The sequence below is a fragment of the Melanostigma gelatinosum genome, assembly GCF_949748355.1.
Source record: "Melanostigma gelatinosum genome assembly, chromosome: 5".
NCBI lineage: Eukaryota > Metazoa > Chordata > Actinopteri > Perciformes > Zoarcidae > Melanostigma > Melanostigma gelatinosum.
The window spans coordinates 22,522,578-22,542,310 of NC_136638.1; the positions used below are offsets into that span (position 1 = coordinate 22,522,578).

General features: G+C 41.2%; 3 protein-coding genes across 6 annotated transcripts; 1 reads left to right on the forward strand and 2 right to left on the reverse strand.

Moving 5' to 3' along the window:
- Positions 1–795: 795 nt before the first annotated feature.
- aurkb (aurora kinase B) lies at positions 796–8,977 on the reverse strand. Of its 3 annotated transcripts, XM_079269357.1 has the most exons (10): positions 8,861–8,977; positions 8,642–8,717; positions 4,390–4,428; positions 4,117–4,198; positions 3,995–4,040; positions 3,176–3,364; positions 2,697–2,835; positions 2,310–2,458; positions 1,995–2,169; positions 796–1,285 (listed from the first exon to the last, which is right to left on the reverse strand). In XM_079269357.1, the coding sequence occupies exons 1-10, from the start codon at positions 8,959–8,961 to the stop codon at positions 1,112–1,114; spliced, it is 1,170 nt and encodes a 389-aa protein (XP_079125483.1). In that variant the 5' UTR covers positions 8,962–8,977; the 3' UTR covers positions 796–1,111. The 3 variants fall into 3 exon arrangements, with proteins under 3 accessions (XP_079125483.1, XP_079125484.1, XP_079125482.1); XM_079269358.1 differs by lacking the exons at positions 8,642–8,717; positions 8,861–8,977 and adding an exon at positions 5,047–5,128 and having other exon boundaries at positions 802–1,285; XM_079269356.1 differs by lacking the exons at positions 796–1,285; positions 1,995–2,169; positions 2,310–2,458; ... (3 more) ...; positions 4,117–4,198; positions 4,390–4,428 and adding an exon at positions 6,003–8,221.
- A 1,128-nt stretch (positions 8,978–10,105) lies between these two features.
- Positions 10,106–15,548, forward strand: cops6 (COP9 signalosome subunit 6). 2 transcript variants are annotated; one of them, XM_079268217.1, is made up of 10 exons: positions 10,106–10,162; positions 12,055–12,176; positions 12,309–12,440; positions 13,130–13,218; positions 13,623–13,685; positions 13,781–13,828; positions 13,943–14,057; positions 14,520–14,612; positions 14,841–14,941; positions 15,123–15,548. In XM_079268217.1, the coding sequence occupies exons 1-10, from the start codon at positions 10,116–10,118 to the stop codon at positions 15,261–15,263; spliced, it is 951 nt and encodes a 316-aa protein (XP_079124343.1). In that variant the 5' UTR covers positions 10,106–10,115; the 3' UTR covers positions 15,264–15,548. The 2 variants fall into 2 exon arrangements, with proteins under 2 accessions (XP_079124343.1, XP_079124344.1); XM_079268218.1 differs by having other exon boundaries at positions 10,120–10,256; positions 12,051–12,176.
- Positions 15,549–16,943: 1,395 nt separating this feature from the next.
- On the reverse strand, positions 16,944–19,291 carry and4 (actinodin4). The gene is made up of 5 exons (XM_079269083.1): positions 19,277–19,291; positions 18,789–18,852; positions 18,654–18,698; positions 18,403–18,563; positions 16,944–17,951 (listed from the first exon to the last, which is right to left on the reverse strand). Exons 2-5 carry the CDS (start codon positions 18,841–18,843, stop codon positions 17,205–17,207), a joined length of 1,008 nt encoding a protein of 335 aa, XP_079125209.1. The 5' UTR covers positions 18,844–18,852; positions 19,277–19,291; the 3' UTR covers positions 16,944–17,204.
- Positions 19,292–19,733: the final 442 nt, after the last annotated feature.

Here is a 19,733-nt window from a genome sequence, read left to right on the forward strand (position 1 = left end):
CAGCTACTGTATGTCATGTGTGCTTTTTGTTCGCATAACGCGTAACCTGGTCAGAAATGCATCGACAACACTCCTTCAATGGGAACGAAACGGCCGATATTTGACAAAGGAGAGAGTAAAAGTGGTGGCAGAGGTGGGATTTGAACCCACGCCTCAGAGGAGACTGGAGCCTTAATACAGCGCCTTTTAGACCGATAGGCCACGCTACCTTTTGTGTCATTTACCGCAAGATAGGTTTAAGAACATTCAAAAATCTTGTTTCATCGGCGTAAATACAGTATATTACAAACTATGCCTCCAATATGTTTTGAATCAGCGACTCTTCATACGTTTTAATAACTAAATTTAGATTTTATAAAGGGCAGGGCTTATTGCAGCGCAGACTTGTATGATACTGCAGTAGTTTTAGCTAGATTTATATCAGCTAGATGCCATATCCACACTAGGCAGTGTCTCGTACTGGCCTCCTACTTAGACTGTAATTGACTGCATTTCATAACTTTCCAGTTATTGCAGGAGTGTCCTAATCTTATATTATAATGTACTGTTGGGGTTTGCAAGGTGGCCACAACCTTTACACAATAATTCATAAAATGTCCACAAATGATTTTATATTTACTAGAAATTTCAAGTATCGCTTAAGGGAAAATATATAAAATAATGGCAGTGAAACCGAAACATGCTGGCCCAGTCTCTCGTGAAAGACAGATAAAACACCCCTCAGTGGGAGGTACCCCTCAATGTGATGAAGAAGCTTAATTTGGTGTTATGGAATTTTTTATTTGCTAAAATAGCCATCCTGCCTGGTTATTTCACCCATAAAGAGTAAAAGTGTACTATATCACAAAATATAGTAAGATTAAAAGTAAGCTTTTATTTAAGTTTGACAGTATATGGTCCATTTCAAAAAGTGTCAGAGAACAAATGGCAATAAAAACAGTGAACACCTCTCATTAACATACCAGCAGATAATGACATCACACTGTACAATATATAAAAAAAAGTGGGCACGTATTTATGACCATGGCAGTGAAACCCAAACATGCTGACCCAGAGTCTCTCGTGAAGGACAGATAAAACGCCGCTCAGTGGGAGGTACGCAGGCAGGAGCTCAGGATTTCTTGGCGGGGCAGATGGGCGGTAGGACTCGGCGGGAGTTGGTGCGCACCCATGGGTGATCAATGACACCCTGTAGTGCGAGACGAGCAATGGGGCTGTAGCGTAGCAGCTTGGCGATCAAGTCCCGTGCACCATCTGAGATGTTTTTAGAGAACTTCAAATCCACCTGCAAGCAGTTAGATATACGGTAATTAATTAATGAAATGTGAACAATGACTGGTGCAGGAGAAACTATGACAATTCAGATTCAAGACTTTCAGAAAAATATGAGATTTAAGGCACAATGTGGTTGTGCTTCTACTCATTAGGGATACACAACCGTAAAGTTATCTTAAAACGTTTTAATCCTCTGGATTGACTCATTGATCGTGGTATTTTTTTAAACAGTTATTGCCTGTCTGGTACATAACAATCAGCACACGGTCTGCTGTGCTATTCACATATTGAAACGTTTGTCGCAACCTGGGTGTTATTTTTGTAGTTTTGGCCTTCACTAACATTATGATGGCATTGCTACAACAACATCTGTGCATTCAGACAATCTGACAGATGTGTCCCCAAAATTCTCTTTTGGAAAAGCTAACATAACTTAATGACATTTGTCCAATTGGGTAGATTGTATTTCCACTGCACGGCAATACTCTAGTACCAGTAACTCCAGTACCGGATACTGGAAGGTGGAGTTAAAACACTGCAGACCACAGACTAGTCAGAGAGAAAAGGTATTTGCACAATTAAGGACTTCCTGCACAAACATGCCACTTATTAAAAAGCCAAGCTCCCATCAATAATGCCCACAACTTTCTTTATTCACTCAGCCAAGGTTTTAGCCGAACAATTGAGTGGAAATGAGGCATTACACGTCCAACACTAACCTTCGTAATTTTCTTGTATGTTTCTGTATGGCTGGCAGTTTCAAAAGGTGGGTTGCCGACCAAGCACTCGTAGCAGAGGACCCCGATGCACCACAGGTCCACCTTCTCACTGTGGGTGTGGCCCTCAATCATCTCTGGAGGGAGATAGTCCAGCGTCCCGCACATTGTACGACGTCTGGATGGGTTTAGAACAAAGATGAGCACGGCAAGCAGTGAGGCAGGAACAAGTATATTCATGACATGATACAGCGGCTTCAGCCAGAACACATTGGTGCGTTGACATTATAGAGCCTTAATGTCACTTCAGTTCTTGACCTTAGAGATGGTGCATGGACGGACCAACCAAAATCTGCAATTTTCAGCTCTCCACGATAGCCGAGAAGCAGATTCTCTGGCTTGATGTCCCGATGAATCACTTTCTTCTCATGGCAATACATCAGTGCATCAGATATCTCCTCCATGTACTGGAAATACAAAGAAATGTAGTCATTGGATCACAACAAGACTTTACATCTTACAAAGTGTTCAATATAATTAAAACATTGTGTGTGGAGCGAGCGAGCGAGAGAGAGATATAATCAATTCCAGCTGTCAACTGCTGCTGAGGAATTGCTGATTCCCATTATAACCAACAAACTAGGTTAACTTACTAAAACAATAATGGCACAAATAAAAAAGGTATCTTTTGAAAGCAGGTCTTACTGTCGCAGTACGCTGGTCATCGAATCTGCCACATCTCTGCAGCTCCTTGTACAATTCACCACGTGGGGCGTACTCAAGCACCAAGTAGACCCTCTTTCGGTCATGGAAATAATGGTAGAAGCGCAGAATGTTGGGGTGTCTGAGGAGAAATTTAAAGTCAGCATGTTCTTAAACTGAATACAAAAATGCAGAGAATGTTTGTGGAAACTGCAGCACCTAGTTAGCCTGTGGGGAAATGTACTACTGTTTTCATGCAGCTCAAACTACCGGTACATCTAACCTACAAATAATTCTTGAAAGACGATAAATGTTCCGGTTAGTAGATGTTGGCAAATAACCTAAAACAAAAACACACTGACAAGTTGTACTCTGGGACATTTGCACAGAATCAAAGCCTATTATGTACTCCTTACTCCACGGTTAGTTTGAGGAAGGTCTATATAATGTTAAAAATCTGAAAATGTTTTCAGGATACTCACTTGAGATGTGCCTGAATCTCAATCTCCCTCCTGAGTTGGTGCTCTACGCCCTCCTTCTCCATCTGAGACTTGAACACCACCTTCAGTGCCACAATGGCCTGCAGCTCCTTCACCCTAGCAAGGTAGACATTCCCAAATTTGCCCTTCCCTAGTGGCCGACCGATGTCAAAGTCATCGATGGAGAATTTCCTGATGAGTACAAAGATCGATATTCTCATGTTAATCATTTAAATGTATGAAAGTAAAGCTGCACCAAACTGTTCGACGCTTTGACACTTCGTAACATTGACACTCAAATTCTAAAATCAACATTTGAATGCTGCAAAACTTTTTTCCCCATGTCTAATAATGGTGTCTAAACACAGTATTTTTGCACAGTTCCAGATACAGATTAGGCTAAACTAATAACAGCATACTTTACAGATTCCAGTGGTGGCTGCGTAGGATTGTTTTAAACTCCTTTTCCCATATATTTTAAATAACTCCAGAGCAATTTTAAGTCCATAAGTCAAAATAGATTAAAAAAAATATATAGATCCAAAATTCACAACATGTGATTATCTGACAAAATATTCACATGTTAACCAGCGGCCTAGTAGCTCCATGAATTACATTTATATAACCGCAATATCTAAATCTATTTCCCCTTTTTAAGACATCATTAAATATGAAGACAGACATTTGACGCTGCATTCGATTACCAATAGAAGCTTTAAATGTAGTAAAATGATATTCGGTGATCCCTGTATGGAAGCATAACAAAAAACAGAACTGGCACTCAATACACAGCTCTAGGAGAATAAGAGGGAATATACTTACTTCACGGCTGCACTGGAGGATGAGCGAACACACTCCCTCCCAGGCCCTGAAAATGATAACACTGAAAACAGGCACATTTCTTGAGGCGTCTGACTGACTGTATGCGAGGAGTGTAATATTACCTGTGACGGCATTTTTGTCCATCTCCATCCGTGGGTTCACCTGAACACGCTGTGGGCCTGCCACCATGCTTGGGGTTGCCAACTGGGATTCAGAAGCAAACAGATTTAGAAATGCATAATTTATTTTAATCAGCTAACAATAGTGACCAATTTAGTTTGATTGTCACTATTGCTGGCATTCTAATTTGTCAGTGGTAGAACAATTGCTGGTAATCAAATGTTGCTTTAACACAGCTGGCAAATCCACATCTTTTTACAATTATTACATCTTACCGGTCGCTGGAAACCCCTGGGCTCAATATTTTCCTTATTCTGTAAAGAAAAACATACAATTAACATTAACTTACAATACATTTTAGCTTTTGTATCTTTTCTTGAAGATCAGACTTATTTTTAGCTTAGAGTATTTTTTTTTTTAACAAGCAGAATTAATCCTGAAAAGACTCCACAAGGGGCAGAAGTTTAGTTTTTTGAGTCAGTGGTGTTAAGGCTCAACTGGTTTCCTTGTGACTTTCACCTCAATGTGTATGTAATTAGTTGCTTAGAATAACAGCCTGGTGTTTACAAGAGAAGCCATTTTGAGTTTCTTTGTGGTGTCACTCATTTTTCCCCTGATATTTTGCCCACCTTGGACAAAATAGTAAGCATCGTTCACCATCCACAACAATACCACAAAAGTAACTTAACGTTAAAGCTTCCAAAGACTGACTATAATGTGTTTCTACGTACGTTATATACAGTTAATTTAACGTGGCATCATGCTAGGTAGGTTTGTTTAGAAAGATAACAAACCTAACACTAGCTCGTTTAGTTAGCTCAAATCTGTGTTCTATTTAAGCAACATCATTTGCGGTTATACGAATCGTCCGTTAACTTAATCTGTTGCTCAGTGTTATATCTCTAGCAAACATTTAAAAAAAAAACCGTTACCCGCATTGTAGAGAAGAATTGTCGTACACCGTTTGAGTAGAAAAAGCCCAGTGTTACTATTTTGAACTTCCTCGTCCGCCAACGTTTTCAAAAAGCTAACCTTCTTAAACCTGATTGGTGGGTGTTCCGTCAAACAAAAGGCTCCCATTGGCCAGAGTTGTTGAAAGAGAACGCTGTGATTGGTTTACACCCCTTTAGTCAGACGTAGTCCCGCCCTCATTTCCTACACTTCCTCAGTCATGGCTACTGTCATCTTGCCTTTGCTTTCTTTATCAGCCTGGACAACTTAACCATATCGCCATTTACAAATGGAAAATATGTTTATGTATCTGATTCCATCAACTATCTTAAAAGCCTTAGAGCCAGACCAGTCTCGCCCGATTATGAGCTCTGGTTGCTGTGCAGTTTCTTAAAAAAAGGTGATGTTAAAATTCGTGACAACATGTAGAGCAGTCATGATCTTTATGAAATATCACTCTTAAATAATTTCTCAGAGGTCAAGGTGACATCATCAAATTGTTTGTTTTGTCCAATAAACAGTCCAAAATCCAAAGATATATTTACAATGATATAGAATAAAGAGGTGAAGAAAAGCAGAAAACACACCTTACAGAAGCTGGAACAAACAATGTATGGCGCAATGGCTGACCCGATTAATTCACTATCCAAATTGTCTGCCTATCAACTATTTCATAAATTAACGAATAGTTTTAGCGCTGACTACATCTTTTTGTGGAAGTATGGACAAGATAAACAAAAATAAGCTTAACATTGTTAAACATATTTCCTCATTCAGTAGCAGCAGTTATTTTGTATTTCATGAGTTAAGTTGATATCTACAGGCTTGTTGATTAATCCGTGAATTTCATGAGAAGTGGGTCTAGTTTTGTGTAGAATGATGCAATTGACTGATACAATAAAAACAAAGAAGACAAATTATACTTCAAGATGCATTTGTTAAAAATAGGTTTATTTAAAACTCATTTTCATTCATAATTTTTAAGAAGGTTCAAATTATAATGGTTGTTTTGCTGAAACACAATTCACATCAATGACACAGATACTCCATGTAATTAATACAATAAACATACATTTACAACTACAATGAAAGAAAAGACAGAATAATAATTTCAATATGTTGTGCTGTTTTTCTGTCACACCAAAGTAAAACACCTGCGTGTGACATATATACACATACATACATACATATTCTGAATGTATACATAGCTGAAAAGGAGTGAAGGAACAGGAAACAGGTGGATCATTGCCAGCAGCATGCTTCAGTTCTCTGCCTTTGGAACCAACACCTGCTTGTGGCTTTACAGTCTAGCTATGACAGCTTCATATTTTGTGTATTTTCATAGTGACTGAGTCAGTATGTTAAAAACTTGTCTGTTTTTGTTTGCGTATGAGCAACAAATTTGGAAGAGAGACTGACTTCAGAGATTTTTCCAAACCGTTTGTAACGTGGTCGCTCTAACTTTAACAAGTATCTCTGAGGAAATGTTGCAGATCCAAGACCAAGATTGCTTTGTAGCAAGATGATTCATCCTCAATGTGATGAAGAAGCTTAATTTGGTGTTATGGAATTTTTTATTTGCTAAAATAGCCAATATACATCCTGCCTGGTTATTTCATCCATAAAGAGTAAAAATGTATTACCAGTAATCTACCATTAAAAGTCAGCTTTTATTCAAGTTTGACAGTATATGGTTTGAAAATATCCTGTCAAAAGCCAAATTAAGGAAATATATGCATGTTTAAAAAGTATGGCCCTGAATCATATGTAACATTTTGATTGTTTAAAAGCCAAACATCTTGAAGAGCACAGTTTAAAACTGATTTTCCTGCTCTGGCTGTTGAGGTTGGCAGATTAAAGAATATTTAGAGAAAGAAATTCATTAGAGTTTACTCTGATTTCTCCAGCATTATACAGTTCATGTGATTTTTTGAAGGTCTGAATATCTGATTCACATCCGGAGCTGGCTCCAATGATTTTGTGATATCTTGGGCTGGGCATAGTTAACTTGCATAGTCATTAATTTTCTCCATACCACGAAATAAAATGACATATGGCTGAGTAAAAGGGAATTGTATCTTTATTGGCCAGTAGTAGAGACCTCATTCAGTCTGCATTGATCTGAACAGAGCAGTTGGTGAAAACTAGTGTGCAGGATGGCAGCAGGTCAGCCAGTGAGCGACGCAAACTTGGAATGGGATCGTTCAAGTCTACTGTGTTGTTTTCATCATTGCTGTTATCTACACCTGCAGCTTCCTCATTGTCCTGCTCTTCTCCACTTCCACCACCCTCACCCTCCACGACTGGTGGACTCTGCTTAGGCTGGAAGGCCACGTCCAAAAACTCCAGCCGGCTGAGTCCGCGGAGCAACCTGCAGCTCCGCACTATCTGCATCTCGCTGAGCGTGCAGGCCCACAGGCACAGACACTTCAGGTTCTTCAAGCGGCTGGCACAGAGCAAGCCTGGGCCCACCTCTTTGCCCCCCAGACTCAGTTCCTCCAGTCCGAGCCATCCTGCACCCAGCCCGAGGGAGGCCATCTGTAACTGGTAACCTTGCCGCCCAGTGATGCCTATTTCCAGAAACTTGAGCCTGGAAAGGCCTTCCACCCCATAGACGCCGTCCTTGGCAGCACATTTCCTGATCCCGTTGGCAGTCACACGGAAGGTGTCACGCAGCTCCAATCGGCTGAGCCTCTCCCATGATGTCAGACTCTTCAGATGCTGGTCCGTGAAAGAGGGCACATTGTTAAGGACTAACCTCTCTATACCAATCCCTGATGGAGAGCCATGCCCTTTCCCTTTCCGATGCCTTCCTTGCTGTTGAGCACCAACACTGGATGTGGCTTCTGCTCTTTCTTGGGAAGGGTCAGGTGAAGGGGAAGTCTGGTTGAAAAATTCACGGGCCAGCTCACAGCCACGCAGCTCAAGCACCTGCAAAGACGTAGGTAGGAGCTGGCAACTGTGAAGGCTTCGCAGGTCTGCGTGCAGAAGATAGAGCTTACTCAGGCGAGGGCACTTTGTGGACAGAGATCTGAGCCAAGACTCAGAAAGAAAGGTGCCCCCTCTGGCAGAAAGCAGCAAACCACGCAACCATAGGCACCTTAGTCCACAACCCAGGTAATGACGCAGCAGGAGCCAAAGTATGCGGGATGTCACCTAACAAACAATGGACAGTCACGCATGTGTTGAGGGTGGGGAATGGGAGGCCAAAGAGAGACAGTTTCTGTCAATAATTGTACAGACATACAGAACCCACATGTATTAGCATTTACTTCATAATGGCAAGACAGGTGTATTTGTGGAGCACATTCCCTACCCAAAGGCTATTTAAGTGCTTCACATAATGCATTAAAAACACTGAAAAGGAATTACTGGCATTATGATGCAAATTAAGTCATTGCTATTGGTTCAAGTGTTAATGGCAGGCAACATATGATTGACATTTTTCTGAAATTGCATGTGTTGTAGCGGATTACATGAGGTGGCTATGTTCCCCAAATAAAATAAACACTAGACTGTATGGAACGATACGTTAAAAGAAAAAGAGTGACGCTAAATCGCCAGTAACATTCTTACCCCTTTCCATGCAGTTAGATCGACAAACCTCCACAGCCTTTGGTCTTTGACGAGCCGGTTCCATCTCTTACACACTCTAAATGACACCGCAAAACACAACAAATAACTTCCTCATGTGACGTGAGTCACGGAAAAAGAAAGACAAAACAGGCACTGGGTATTATTTCACAAAACGAATAACTGGTAAAATACTGTTGGTTAAGTTAAATTCCCCCTTACCTTCCGGCTCTAACGAGCTCTCGTACGCTCAAATACGACAACACGTCAATTAAAATGTTTTCAGGAAAGTAGTCCAGGTTACAGGCTTTAAATTCATCCATTTTGTAAACAAAACTATTTTAACCATGGACACGGACCGATATCTGGACGCACACGGGTTGCGCCTTCATCGGCAGTCCCCCCGGAAACCGCTGCCTACTGTCGGACCTTCTTCTTCTTTAAATTTGATTGGCGGGTCGCAACCAACTTGTATAGGTGCATACCGCCATCTACTGTACCGGAGTGTGCAGTTTCAGGGTAACCTTTGCACAGCTCTGCTTCTCCTTACATTGCCCTGCGGTATGTCCCATTCTTTGACACTTGAAGCATCTTAAAGGAGCTGGAATAAACTATTTTACATCATAGCTCATATATCCTATTCTTAGACAAGATATTTTCAAACTCCAGCAGCACTGATAGGCTATCAGTTTTCATTCCATTTCGATTTATTTGCAGTCTGGGAGCTTTCACTACCTTTCCTCCTTTCACTTCCTTAATTATCTCATCTATGGACACTGACAATGGCACATCCTGTATAACACCTCTCAGCTTTGAAACGCTCCCAGGAATATGACAGCTGATCCTTTCTCCATTCAAAGTTTCAGCTCCGAGGATCTTCTCTCGTTGCCTTTGATCTGTAGCAAAGATCAAAAGACGCCTGTTGCTTAAAAACTTGGCAAACTTAATCTTTCCTATTTCCTTCTCTATTGCCTTTGTCAGTTTTAACGGGTGATATAATGGACCCCTTCATTCTTAAACGCAATCACAACTTTCCATTCAGTTGTGTCATCCTCCTTCCCCACACTTGATCTAGTAGCCTTCACTTTTTCACTCTCCTCGCCAAAATCACTTCCGGAGCGGCCTGGACTGCCGCTCCCCTTTCTCCTCTTTCTGTTAGCTTCTTGCCATGGCATATTATCATTCTCACCATCTAAACTATCACCCATGATATCTGCATTCACGGTACAGTTGTTGTTCAACCACACAATTCTGTTCTCTTCTCGTACTCCACCACTTTTCCAACAAACTTTCTTTCTCTGGTCTCGTCGCACACTGATGATGTCCTTCCTCAAAATGACGTTCCTTCAGCCCAACTCGCAGACTGTCGGACCTAGCGGCTGTTTGCGGTTTAAAAAAAAAACACAGATGAAGCTATATTGCCACCTAACGTTCATTAGGCGAACAGTTCACTGCGCCTGCGCGGTTATCGGACAAGATGGCGACCAGCAATGGTGGAGGAATGGAAGTGGATGGGGCAGGCTAGTATTTCTCACTTATCTCACAATTTCTGCCTGATATTAACACGAACCTGTATGCAGACTGTCGCATGTGTCGTACATGTGTGTCATGGATGGGTGTGAGTAATACATCAGTGGTGGTAAAGGTGACGAGGTAGCGAGCTTGCTGACTAGCGGGTTCATGTAACGTGCACGGCTCTGCTTATAAAGCTGTCAACAAATTCATCACTTTGGATTTTTGAGTCGGTATCTTTATACGTATATTATTGCTTTCCTACTGGTGTTGGCATCAATAATCGTGACTTAAGTCTGTCCGCTCAGGCAGGTTTAAGGAAAACATTGATTCGTTTTGACAACAATCCGATCTTGAATCAGGGCTGGTCTTGGACGTCAGCTGGCCATGTGATCTCTTTCGTTCAACAATTGTATTTTCACATATTAAGATTCATTAAGCCAAAGAAGTGTGTACATACGGTATATTGTTGTGTCAATGCTCCTTTCAATTTCTATGAAAGAATCACTTTCATTTACATCCACAGATCAAAATGGAACAGTATGAGCAAATTGTGAAAATACATAAACGATAAAAATGGATGTTTATACTAAATTAAAGAGACATGCAATAATATAACTAACAATAGAGACATGACTCAGATAAGGCATTGATTTCCATCTTCATCTCCGTCCCTAGTCTTCCTTATCTTCCTCAACCTCTACTGTTGCCTACCCTACTCTCACTCATTAACTTATTGAATTAAATGAAACGGTGTGTTAAAAGCTAGTCAGAAACTTATGTACAAGGTGTGATATGAGGGATGGCCAAGATAGTGTCATATTGTGTACCAAAAAATATTAAGCACAACTATTATACCTCACGAGGTTGAGCAGTTGTCTACTAAGCGAAAGGTTGATGGTTTGATCCCTCGCGGGGCACTGGTCCCCTCTGCCAGCACATTGTTGCCATTGACACGCATTAAAGGCAGTTAAAGAAACAATATACAACACATCTGCCCACGCTGTGTTGACACAGAGTTGGTTGTAAATCGTCAAAGTATCCCTTTAGTAGTCGTGATAAATTACTTACGGTTCCGTAACCTTAGCCAACAATACGTCTTAAAATCCTTCTGGGCTCTAAGCTGCCTCCATCTTTTACATGCATCTCTAATATTTACGTTTTACCACGTCTCTGGTCAAGTAGGTTTTTAGGAAGATGCTGAGGCTTTATAGCTCGGGTAGAATCCAACGGTGTCTCAGTTGATCCAGGTCGTTTTGCTGGTTGCCATGGCTGCAAGACACTGCGTTTTTGTGCCAATTTGTTTCATATCTGGCAACATGGGGAGTCAAAATAGGCTTGTATTTTATGTCATAAAATATTTCACAGAAAATTACATTTATAAGTCAGAGTATAGTATGTCATGAAAATATCATATTATAGTATTTACCGTTTGACTTTTATAATACTAAAAGTGTCTGTTTCTTTAATGTTTTTCCAAAATGTAAATATTTGTATTTCATTTTGTTGCACAACATAAACCCTTTTAAAATAATTTCCATTAAGACGAATCAGTAATAAGCTAGTATTGGCTTCTGGTTCAATGGTCTTGCTCCATTATCATTATATTTGATTGTCTTCAAACACACATCACTGAATCCCTACTTGTCATATTGGGAAGTTTTGCAACAATTATCTTCATTTATTTTAGTTATATTTATTATTGATAAATAATGATGAATTGATTGTTTCCTACTTAACTCATCAATCTTCTATATCCTGTCAGGATAGTGTAAAATGTACTTTTTAAGTCTCCAGGATCCAGGTTGACGTCCTCAAATTCCTTGTTTTGTTCCATCAATAACTCAATAGTTGCTGTAGTGTTGAAGCCCGTCTATTTTGTGTCTCTGTGTGACTGTAGCCAGCCCCAGTGTTATGGCTGCAGGGGTCACCGGAAGTGTTTCTGTGGCCTTACACCCTCTGGTTATCCTCAACATATCCGACCACTGGATACGCATCCGCTCACAAGAGGGACGACCGATGCAGGGTACGTATTGAGGAAAAAATGGCACGTAAGCAGTGATGTAATGTACAGTTGGTGCAATGTTCAGTTGTTCTGTAACTGAGTGTAATGAAACAGGTTATCACATATTATTGTGTTTCTTTGTCTCCTGCTCAGTGATTGGCGCCCTGATCGGGAAGCAGGAGGGAAGAAACATCGAGGTGATGAACTCCTTTGAGTTGCTGTCTCAGACCGTAGATGAACGAGTGCATATTGACAAAGAGTACTACTACACCAAGGAGGAACAATGTAAGTGGTTTGCATTTGTTACGGGCAAGAATACAGCTCTATTCTATCTATCTCAGATCCTTGACCTTGATGAGAGAGTGCAGTCGCTTTGCTGCTTGCCTCTGCTTGCCTCTGTTTGCATTTTCTTGCTTCAATTTGCCAGATATATCACATATATCTTGCCAGATATATCACATATATCACTCTTCAACGTTTGAGTGAAGACAAATCCAGAAAGTCGTCGAGCTATTTGGATTGTTAGCTAATGCTAACTAGCAGCTAAGCTAAAGCTAACTAGCAGCAAGATGCCTCCCTTCTCCACGGACGACTCCTACAAACTCCTACAGAAGATTTCAGTCTTGTTCTGAATGTTTTTAAATCTCCTTTTCTTTTGCCTTATGTTTTGATGCTTTTAATGGTTTTATGTGAAGCACTTTGAATTACCTTGTTGAAATGTGCTGTACAAATAAACTTGCCTTGCCTAATAGGTTTCTCCTTTTATGACTCCTTTATGAAACGCAGTGCAGCCATTCCTTAATGCATAACGTTACATGTTTTGTTTCTCCTTTGACAAGTTCAGTGACAGATTGCATCACAGAGGAAACATGAGATTCAGTTATTGATAACGTCAGTTATTGATAACGGTGGTTAATACTCAAAGCAAAGTGCTTGCTGTAGTTTTTTCCTTAATATTCCCTTTTGCCTCTCAGTTAAACAGGTCTTTAAAGAGATGGAGTTCCTGGGCTGGTACACCACAGGCGGCCCCCCTGACGCATCAGACATCCACATTCACAAACAGGTAGGCACAAGTTCAAGGCGCAATACGTACAGTAAATCTGAATCAACCAACATCTTTACCTTCTCACAGATCCGCACTCACCGAGTCAGTGGCAACCGCACACCGCTAGTTTACATCAAGGTTGTCCTGCATTCACCTCGATTGGTCAGATACCCGAGCTACAAGTTTTTCTTTGAAAGCAAATATCAAACATAGATGTTGAAGAGATTCTGACATTGTGTGTTATTGATTCATGTTAAACCAATACAGACGTGTTTACACAATGTCAAGTTACAAACGCAACATGTAATGCCATGATTATTTAACAAGCAGGTGGTTTTGACTTAGTTGTTGTTGTTATTAAAAGTAAAATCATCTTAAAGCCTGATAGTTGTTTCCTACTTACTTTCCTTCTTCTCCGTCAGGTGTGTGAAATTATTGAGAGTCCTCTCTTCCTCAAGCTCAATCCATTGACCAAGCACACAGATGTGAGTTCTTGCATTTTCACTTCAAAAGTGAGAAAACGCCACACTTGTGTATTTAGACACGGCTGCTTTGACTCACGTGTCTTTTTTTCCTTCAGCTTCCCGTTAGTGTTTATGAATCTGTGATTGACATCATCAATGGCGAGGTAATCTTTACATTTCATGTCATCATTTACAAATCCTTTCCTGCAGCAGTGAGACAGATTCCCATGAAGAATTGTCGATGTTTTATTTTGAACGTGTTTTGGGGTTTTTCCTAGGCCACCATGTTGTTTGCTGAGCTGACGTACACTCTGGCCACAGAAGAAGCGGAGAGAATCGGTGTTGACCACGTAGCTCGGATGACGGCCACTGGCACAGGAGAAAACTCAACAGGTAAGAGTTAATGTTCTGTGAGTCACATCAGCTATAAATCATTTGCACTAATGTTTTGTTTTTACGGTTGATTTTATAAACATTGTTTATTTAACTCATAAAATGTGTTCTCTCAGCTCTTATCTCAGATTATGATGAATCCAAATGAAATGGCTATTACAGCTAGGACTATCTTAAAGTGGAGTGTTTTACAGTTGGGATTACTTCAATTTCAGCAGCAATGTTATGACTATTATATTTGTGAACAGAATATGAAGAGACTGTTCAAAACTATCGATTAAAAAGACAGATGTTGTTTTTCAAGATGTGCTTTCTCACATAATCTAGACAAAATGTCCTTTATTTATTCTGAAAGAAGATGGTTAAGGTGCAAACTAACTATAAGACACAGTCAGACAACATGTATTCTGTCTGAATATGTCTTAACTCTTCACTTCACTTCTTCTTTGTCTTCTCTGTTAGTTGCCGAACACCTCATAGCCCAGCACAGTGCGATAAAGATGCTCCACAGCCGGGTGAGGATCATTCTAGAGTACGTCAAAGCCGTGGAATCAGGTGAGAGGACGACTGGGTCTTTTAATTGAGGCTTTGAGAGCAGAATATGTGAAAAATAAGTCAGGAAAACAGCTGTTCTTCGATGAGATGTTTCCTTTCCTCACTTTTACACGATTAAAGGAGGCCCCTTGAGCACCCCTCCATAATTACAAACCCCTGTCTTGACAGCGTCGTCTTACCTCACTGTTTAATAAACTCTGCTTTTACTTGTTTTTTTCTGTCCCGCAGGAGAGGTGCCATTTAACCACGAGATCCTTCGAGAAGCCAACGCCCTGTGCCACAGATTGCCGGTCCTCAGTACCATAAAATTCAAAACTGACTTCTATGACGTAAGCAAGCTTTCTGTACCTTAACGCACAAAAGGTTTTTACACCCCAATGCATGTTTTCATCCAAATATCAAAGGATAAGGTCGGCATTCTCATCAACATATCAAGAGAAAAGGCTAAAACAAACTTATTAGCAGGCGTCCTAGCATTTTCTCTAAGGCTGTCTTTCTTCTCCCCTGCAGCAATGTAACGACGTGGGCCTCATGGCGTACTTGGGCACCATCACCAAGACCTGCAACAGCATGAACCAGTTCATCAACAAGTTCAACGTCCTGTACGACAGACAGGGAATCGGCCGAAGGATGAGAGGACTCTTCTTTTGAGCTGGCAGAGAGACAAACGAGCACTGCAGTTTCTTTTTGGATATGTTTGTATTTTTGGTTTGCTAAAACAAATTCTGCAGTAACTTTTCAAACAAGTTTACTATTCTCAACCACAAGTGTATCGAAAAGCACTTAATGATACAAATCTAAAAGAGATATATACAAAATCGCTGAACTTTTTCTTGGCTACGCACAGAAACTAATCTCCAATACATCATTATAATATTTTACCCCGTTTGTTTTATGTCGTATGTAATAAATGATCTGCTGATTTTTTTCATTGGACTTTGACGCCTCTTCTTTCTAAGATTGTACAGTGTCATAAAAGAATTATAAAATTGGAATATAAAGTATGTCGTGGTGTAGTTTGCCATTCATTTGATAGAAAATTCAATTTGTGCCCTTAAAGAATACATTTTGATGTATAGTATGCATCAAAATGCAAAAAGAAGTCACAGGATAGGATGTAAAAATGTCATAAAAAAAGCACAGTGCAACAAAGATGCTCCACAGCCGGGTGAAGATTATTCTGAAGTACGTGAAAGACGTGGAATCAGGTGAGAGGACGATGGGTATTTTAAATGAGGCTGTAATAAGTCTGGCAAACAGCTGTTTCCACACTTGTGTACTAATAAGAGAGGCCCCTCGAACTCAACTCCATAATTACAAGCCGCTGCTTGATACGGACTTGACAGCATTGACTGCTCTTGATGTTTTCATACATTGAGCCATAACTTGTTTTTTCTGTTTCCATGTACCGCCAGATTCTTTAAAAAGTGTGTTCAACTGCTGAACGAGAGCTGCTTATACATGACTTTAGCTCTTCTGTATTGCATTGACTACTGTAACTGTTCTCACTTTTTCACTGTAATGGCAATTAGACCTGCTGATCAGTTAGTTTTAGCAGTCTCACCCTGTGTTGTATTCCCTAACGAGTGCTTTCTTTTCTCCTGCAGCAATGTGACGATGTGGGCCTCATGGCCTACTTAGGCACCATCACCAAGACCTGCAACAGTATGAACCAGTTCAACAAATTTAAAATCCTGTTCAATGAACAGGGAATCAGCTGGAGGCTGAGGACTGAGAGGAAGTGTATCAAAAAGCACTTGATTACAAAAGTCGCTCAACTCTTTCTTGGTTATGCACAGAAATTAATCCACTGTGTGATTATACTATTACCCAGTTTATTTTACTGTTCATGTATCTATGTAATAAGGGATCAGCTGATTGTTTTAATGGGACTGCTTCTTTTTAAGCTTGAAGGATTGTAGTAGACATTATAGTAACTGTACACAACACTCTGAAATGATTCTATGTCAGTCAGCTCTGTGCAGCTGCAGCTTTATTGTCAGGAGTGTTTGCAGTTAGCTCGTCTTTTGAAGTCGTGTTCCCGCTGTTCGATTGCCTTTGGAGGTTTGAACAGACGAGCATACTCAACAGGAAAAGGGGGGCAGGGAGAGTTACAGCTCCAAAGTCGGGGGTCTAACAGGAGTCAGCATTTTAATGGGTATTAAATGTACAGCGGAACCAGACAAAGACCCCCAGCATGCAAGTTGGCACTTTTACTTTACTAGTCTGCTTCTACCTGCCATGTGGCTCGAGGTGGAGCAAACATGTTCTTTCCTTTCTGTCTTCCTGCACCTTCTAAAAAAAGTATGCACAAACAAAATACTACTCAATCACTGATGAAAAACTTTATTATCTCATTAATCAAAAATAATTTGCATTACTTGTGTTGACTGAAAACAGTTTTTTTAAATTGACTTTCTGACAGTGATGATGGTAAACACATCAAGTCTTAAAATATGCAACTTTTCAAAGCTTCAGTACAAGTTGTAGTACATTTGCAGATGTTAAAATCCCTCAAACTATGAAAATGTTCAACCTTGATGTTTTTAATTAAAGTCTTAAACCCTTTTCCTCCTCCACTTGCTGGATGTCTTACTGACTGTGGCCTGACTCTGCAGGCTCATCTGCAGCAGCAGAGGGCTGTGGGTATTGGAAGCGGGATGGGTCGTACAGATCATCCATGGGGTTGTAGGGCATGGGGTAGTAGTAAGGGTAGAGGCCTTTCTTCTTGATGGGAGTAAGGGGAGCTGGCACCGCCACTGGCTCCTCGATCGTTTCCTCCTCCACAGGTGGTGGTGGCGGCGGGGGGACCATGATCTTCCCCTTCATGGGCCTGGGTGGGTGTTCAACCAGGCAATCAGGGTCCCAGTAAGGGTCACAGTCGTACTCCATGCCCTTGAAGGGGCGGATGGGCGCCGGGAGAGACTTCTTGATTGGAGCGGACTTCTTTGGTGGAGGAGGTTGGGGCACCATGACTGGAGCTTGAGCTTTCTGGGGGGTGCAGTGGGGGTGGTGGCGGGGGTCGCAGAGCACAGGCACGGCGCCGGTAGGCAGGTAGACGATGTGGGGCTTACAGAGGGGGTCTTTCCTGTTGCACAGGTAGAGAACATCAGCCTGGGAAATGACTGGCGCAGGAGGAGGGGTTGCTGGGGGCTCTGTGGGCTTTGGGCCCCCTTTCATTGGAGCTAGAGGAAAGATTTTACACTTCTTGTCTGTGGCTGGGTCACACATGGTCGGCATTCCCAGCTTGTTCTGGAAATAGGAAGCGTCGGGGCCGTAGGTGTGCTCCAGGTACCTCATCTGCTGGTAGAGCATCCGCAACTTGTCAATCTCATAGAGCTGAGAGGAAGGGGAAAAAGAAAATCTTAAGGACTTTAATAGGGATAAATCAATGCATATATTACATTATTTTCATTTATGAATTTGGACTGACAACTAGTATTCAGGAAAAGTAGGGTCTGCACTGCAAAATGAGGTTCGGACAGTGTAGGGGTTTAGGGTTAAATTATCCAGATGATGCTGATGTAATGTGAACGTCCCTGGTTTGAATCCAGCAACGTTTCATGCCCCCACTCTCTCCCCTCATTTCCTGTAAACTCTCCACTGTTCACTGTCTAATGAAGGGGGAAACATCAGTCTGTGTGTAGATATCGACTGTCCTGAATCACTCGATGAACACAGTGTGGATTCTGTTTTAGATTCTGCTTATGTTCATACTCCCAGAGACATTTCATTCTCACCGGAGTCTCCCAGGATAAGAACGTGTACACAAAGTACCCAATGTACGTACCCCCTCAGTGTGTCCGATGCTGCTGTAGTAGCGGTAGTAAGCCTGGAAGTCTGGGTTTCCTCTGTACCACCTGGGGTCCGCGTTACGCTTCGATCTGGAGTGACTCAGAAAGCCGTTTGCTTTTTCCGAGTCAATACCAACAACACTGACGGGTACCATCTCTGTTAACAGAGGAGATGAAGCTCAGTCCGATAGAGAACTTCTCAACGGTTATTTAAATGTGTTCCGATTCATTTCGGCTCTGCACCTACCTTCCTGCTTGATGGTGTTTGAAAAAGATTTGGCCTCCAGCAGGCCTGGAGGAGGAGACAAAGCACGAGATGGACGTTGATCATCTTGCTTCTGACTGATTTTTGATAGTTGTACAATAAAGAATCAGAACTTACCCGAGAGCGCCATCAGACAGCAGAGTGCCCCAAACAACCATAATGACGAAATCATGGCGAACTCCTGTGTTTCATGGCAATAATAGATTTCCATTTACGGGGAAATAGTACAGTTCCAACAAAACCATTGCTATTCGATTACATAAGAAATATTGATTATAATCCTTCAAAAACAAATTCCACAATATATAAACACCTCTACTCACAAAGACACATTTTAAATGGTATGCAACTTCTTGACCTATTTCAGTTCATTTAAAAGTGCAGGCCTTTCCCCTGGAATTTGAACGTATAATATATAGGAAAAAGTTATTCACTAATGTTTCACAGTATTACAAGACGAACTATACATATTGATCAGTAGGAAGTATAAAACAAAGCAGCTACAGGAGAAGTTACACCATTTAGCTCAATTAAACGCAGTTTTTAGTTAAATTAGTCAGCACTTTCAGAAGCTAGAAATTAGCATCCTGCAATAGTTGACTCACCCGTCTCAGGAATCGGTCTTCACTGCACTAACGGAGCAGAGTGGGTTAAATACAGATTTCTGTGTCCGACCCCCCGAAACATTATCCCCTGTCCAATCGTTCTGCACCAATGTTGACACCAGAATCCTGTCTCCACCTCTTTCTTTAATATGTGGCCTTTGGCGCCAATTAAGAAAGGAAAAAAAAGCTGCACTTTTAGCCGCAAAGCCATAAAAAACAGACTTCAAATGGAAACTCCCCATTAAGTCTGGAAGGAAAGCATCACCTGCTGGGACAACTGCAACTGTGGGGGAAAATGCTGCCTACTAACACAATAACTCAGCCAAAAAGACAGTAAAAATCATACACGACGGTCTGCGCTGCCTTACATGTACATTTATGAGTTGTTAGAGATTTGTAAATCGCTGTCGGCACCAGAAGGCTGTTATTTTGACCCAGAGAACACCTGCTTTCTTTT

Coding starts and splice junctions, on each gene's coding strand:
- aurkb (XM_079269356.1), bottom strand. CDS start 8,961: ATGGATGAATTTAAAGCCTGTAACCTGGACTACTTTCCTGAAAACATT. Junction 8,718..8,860: donor GAGCTCGTTAGAGCCGGAAG/GTAAGGGGGAAT, acceptor GGTGTCATTTAG/AGTGTGTAAGAGATGGAACC. Junction 8,222..8,641: donor ATCTAACTGCATGGAAAGGG/GTAAGAATGTTA, acceptor ATTGTTTGTTAG/GTGACATCCCGCATACTTTG.
- cops6 (XM_079268217.1), top strand. CDS start 10,116: ATGGCGACCAGCAATGGTGGAGGAATGGAAGTGGATGGGGCAGGCTA. Junction 12,177..12,308: donor AGAGGGACGACCGATGCAGG/GTACGTATTGAG, acceptor TCTCCTGCTCAG/TGATTGGCGCCCTGATCGGG. Junction 14,058..14,519: donor CACAGGAGAAAACTCAACAG/GTAAGAGTTAAT, acceptor CTTCTCTGTTAG/TTGCCGAACACCTCATAGCC.
- and4 (XM_079269083.1), bottom strand. CDS start 18,843: ATGATTTCGTCATTATGGTTGTTTGGGGCACTCTGCTGTCTGATGGCG. Junction 18,699..18,788: donor CTGTCTGATGGCGCTCTCGG/GTAAGTTCTGAT, acceptor CTCCTCCTCCAG/GCCTGCTGGAGGCCAAATCT. Junction 18,564..18,653: donor AAACACCATCAAGCAGGAAG/GTAGGTGCAGAG, acceptor CTCTGTTAACAG/AGATGGTACCCGTCAGTGTT.